General features: G+C 39.6%; 1 protein-coding gene and 1 long non-coding RNA gene across 2 annotated transcripts in view; one reads left to right on the top strand and one right to left on the bottom strand.

Annotated features, from left to right (window-relative positions):
- LOC106942905 (transmembrane and TPR repeat-containing protein 1-like) overlaps positions 1-3,165 on the top strand; it is a 9,861-nt gene extending 6,696 nt beyond the window's left edge. The window contains exons 5-6 of the mRNA XM_015026261.1: positions 1,681-1,758; positions 2,328-3,165. Of these exons, the coding sequence (XP_014881747.1) occupies positions 1,681-1,758; positions 2,328-2,453 (204 nt within the window). The 3' untranslated portion in view covers positions 2,454-3,165. The remainder of the gene's footprint in view (positions 1-1,680; positions 1,759-2,327) is intronic.
- LOC106942906 (uncharacterized) overlaps positions 209-4,264 on the bottom strand; it is a 13,205-nt gene continuing 9,149 nt past the window's right edge. Inside the window, exon 2 of the long non-coding RNA XR_001423747.1 lies at positions 209-473. This is a non-coding gene — a long non-coding RNA (uncharacterized LOC106942906). The remainder of the gene's footprint in view (positions 474-4,264) is intronic.

Genomic DNA, 4,264 nt, shown 5'->3' on the forward strand with positions numbered 1-4,264 from the left:
TTGCACTGGAAATCTGACACTTATGAATTTGCTGTGTTGGTTCTAGGGAGCTAAGCATTTTACTGAGGGTGCTATGATGGATATTTTTTCCCCCTATAGTTATCAACACACACACATTAGTATTGTTATTTTAATCAGACTGATTTGCGTGTATTTGACGCTTAGACATCACCACGAAGCTTTGAGCCATTAGCCAGATTACTTCAAGATAATATATATTTTATCTTATATATTATCTCATATATTGTTTAGGTTAAAACAGCATTCATGACAAAGGGGATACCCTAGTATTGACCCTGTGCAACTACGTCACTTAATCATTCAAAGTGCCATAATGTACATCGGAAGTGAGAATCTGGAGTAAGGAACTGAGCGGCTGAAGTTGTTTTCCAAAGTTATTTTTGTCTTTATTCATGGCTTCTATTTGTTCAAGTCAAGCTAATTTGTCTGTGAACGTAACACACCTGGTTGGGCTCATATGTGAACCGACCCGTACCTCCTTCCTCCTGATGTGTTGATCAAATTACCAACTTTGCCTGAATTCACACCACATGATTTATGTCACTATGTCATAAACAGCGTTTCCCCTTAAACCGGAGCAGCCTTACAAACGTACAGAAAACGAGACGCTAATCATTTTTTCCCATACATGCTAGGCTACATGACGGCGTGGCATTGTTTCCATGGTTACTGATGGTTAGACGCTACCTTCTCCATAATGCGATATTTGATATCTTTCTAATCATACTTACGAACGTTAATTTTCTTACCTTGCATAAAGTGTTCGCTGTAAATCCGCGGTTACACAAAGAGCTGCCGGTCATTATGATTGACTGCTGCTATCCATCGCTGCATTTTTCCTCATTAAAATAAAATGACAAGCTTGGTTTTGGCCCTTGACTGTTTGTGCAGCCAACCGCGCAGCACCTTGTGACCATTTAACAAAATCAACTAAATAAAAGCGATATTAGGCTACCACATTTACATATTTTGACAGGCTATATATAGGAGAGCATAGATTTGCAAATCCATCGTGGTGGAGACAGTGACGTCGCGTGCAAAGGGTCATATTGTCATATTTTTTATTTTTTTTAAATTAACTTGTGTTTATTTAATTGCCTAATTAACCACTACAGGGCTTGATTTGACTATCAATAAGTGTCCTTATGATAAAAAATGTTATACTTACTACCGATTAACTTCGTGCTGACTAACATATGGTAGTTTGCAATGATAAACTCTGTCAACGGTCAGTTCATCTAGATAAAGGACATACACTTTCTGACAAATTGTGACAGCAGATTGTTCAGTTGCTGACAAATGACATTGAATGATTGGGAGAGGATTGCTCTGCGTGTGCATGTCACGGAAGTGATAATACGCATAGACAAAGTTCAAATCCTCTTCGTGATGTTTTTTTTAAAACTCAGTATATAATAGTTTGTTTCTATTTTGTGTCTTTCGATGAAAATGCCGCAACAACTACATATAAGTAATGTTAAATCAGATGAAAAAAAAATCTAATATTTTCTGGGGGTGCTATGTGACTTTTCCGGGGGGAGCTATAGCCCCCCCTCCCCCCCCCCCGGCGCCGCCCTGGCACTGCAACTGTTGTTGGAGCTTTCTGATTTGTTTGTTGATCCATTCGGTCTCTTCATTGTCTGTTTTCTCTCCTACTAGAATTACAAGTTGGCTGTTGATCTGAAGCCTGACCAGTCTCAGGCCTGGATGAACATGGGAGGGATTCAGCACATCAAGGTGATAACGTTTAAAAAAAATCTAAATTATGTTCACATGCCATCCATAGTCGCACCCTAGCTATGGATGGCATGTAAAAGAATAGTCTTTTTGCTATCCAGTGTTGTGCACATTCATGAAATTTCTGGATGAAAACAATAGCATATTAAGTGCCTGTATACTATACAATATTATAGCATAGAAATACTCTACAGTTGTCAAACGTTGAAAAATTGAACCCAAAGCTTGGAAATAGTAGAAATAGCAAGGATGGTCACTGAACGCTATGTACAGATCATTCATATGTTGCATCATGCAGAACTTGAATCAGTTCCTTTAAAATAACTGGATGAATTAAATCAGAATTAAAGACTAATAATTATCATATGTAGATCTGTTTATTACTATTCAGTGATTTGGAGGCGACAGATGTCCAGACTATGATTAAGGATAGCAGGAATCATAGTCAGGTGTGAGTGCAGATCTGTGTGCTCCTTCCTTCGATACAAGTGCAATAATTATTTAGTTTAATTGTACTGTCTTGCATCCTTATTTGAATGTAGTACATGTGTTAACATGTCTGGACACAGGGAGACTATGCAGCTGCCAGGATGTACTATGAGCGGGCCCTGCATCTGAATCCTGGTTCCAAACTTCTCAAGGAAAATCTGGCAAAGCTGGACCGGCTGGAGAAGAGACTGACAGGTGGAGCATAACATGGCAGACATGAAATTTGTCCTGAACAGAGGTCAGCAGCTCGCTCTGGGAGAGGACTTTTGCCAGGTCACTGCATCAGTCCAGCCTGTCAAAAACAGAGCAGGAGAGAAGGCTTGCTGGTACATCTGTGTGCAGCAGAATGAAAAGGAGAATAACACAGAAGACCACAGAAGACCACTGGAAGTTCTGCGACTTCATAAGCTTTGTTTATCGTGATTTAATTTAATAGTGTAGCCTACTTAGATGCAGACTTATTTTCTAAATAAGTATATTCACCAATTGTAATTCAGTCCTCTGTTTTCAGGCATCATTCCCATATTTATTAGTTCAAGAAATTGAAAAGAATCAGAAAGGGTTCTGACCTGAAGGGAACGTGCCTGAGAGCTCCTTAGAAGTCAAAAGGACATTCTGAAACAAAGGTTTGTGTACTAGAGAATGGTGTTGATGTCAGTGATGGACATCACAGACAACAGGGTGGTGGTGGTAGGAGACCATCCCTCAATTGTTGGGTTCTTGTTCCATCCACCTCTGTTGTTGTGTTGTTGGGCAGGATGTCACCCACCTTGCCTGCTGGTGGCGGTCACAGGGCCTGGCTAGTGTTTTGTAGCCTCGCCTGTGGCACAGTGTGGCCCAGGGCAGCTGTGGCTAGTAGCTACAATCCAGTAACTTGCCATCAGTGTGTAAATGGGTGAATGACTGAATGTAGTCATTCACCCATGACTACATGGGTGAATGACTACATTCACCCATGTATGGGTGAATGTAGTTTTGGGATCTTTGGGATCTTCTGAACTTGATAAAGCACTATACAAGTTCACCTTTGTACAATAGAATGAGAGTTCCATTCTATTGAACCCTCATAGAATTCTTTCAGGGTGTAGCTGAAACTTACCACTGAATGCATAGTCTGTCTCTCTTCTCACTGGTGGCAAAACTCCACACCACCAAGTCAGAGGAATGTAGTGCTTACCCACACTTTATTTTATCCTTAAGTCGTGAATCAATCAGGGTTGTGTTTGAGTGTGTAAACCAGGGGTGCCCAATACGTAGACTGCAATTGACCTGAACTGTTTTTTCCACAGACACATCCATCAGGAGAACTGAATGTAGGAATAAAATTATTTTCTCAGGTAATGAACAAAAACAGTAATATAGCAAAAAATATATATTTTTATGTGTAGCTATGAATTGATGCAACTGAAGAAATTATGTGTACACAAAACTGAAACAAAAGGATGCCCGCCACAGATCGGGGCCATGACCATCACAGCCAAGTTGTCCGACTCTTGTAGGGTGAGGCATACACAGCAGCAGTATGCTTTATTTATGCAGACTTTTTTGTAAAGGACAGATCAAGAAAACCATCACTCATACTCTCCAGTAAGATTTCAGCACATTTTTATTTAAGTAGAAGTAAATATTAGAACCATCAGGATATGTTGTCCCAGTGCCCCAGTTAATTACAATGGAAATTATCTGTCTGTCAACGGACATGCACCAATTTTTTTTTTTTTGGGGGGGGCAAAAAAGTGGATTAACTTCAAGAAACTTTTTTAATAAAGGTAATGTATACACATTTTAAAAATAAACATTTTCTCCTAACAATATTTATTTCCTAATGCTAATAATTATACATAAAATGACCATTCAAGCTCAACATCCTAAGCAATCAATCAAACCACAAAAGCACAACAGGAAACTGAGATGCACATCTTCTCATCTCAGTCTCAGGAGATGAGGAACTGTACTTTTATGCCTGTGTCCTTGTGTGTCTATAGCAGTGGTTCTTAACCTGGGTTCGATCGAACCC

The sequence above is a fragment of the Poecilia latipinna genome, unplaced genomic scaffold (genome assembly GCF_001443285.1).
Source record: "Poecilia latipinna isolate Pla-1442-1.1 unplaced genomic scaffold, P_latipinna-1.0 Scaffold4660, whole genome shotgun sequence".
NCBI lineage: Eukaryota > Metazoa > Chordata > Actinopteri > Cyprinodontiformes > Poeciliidae > Poecilia > Poecilia latipinna.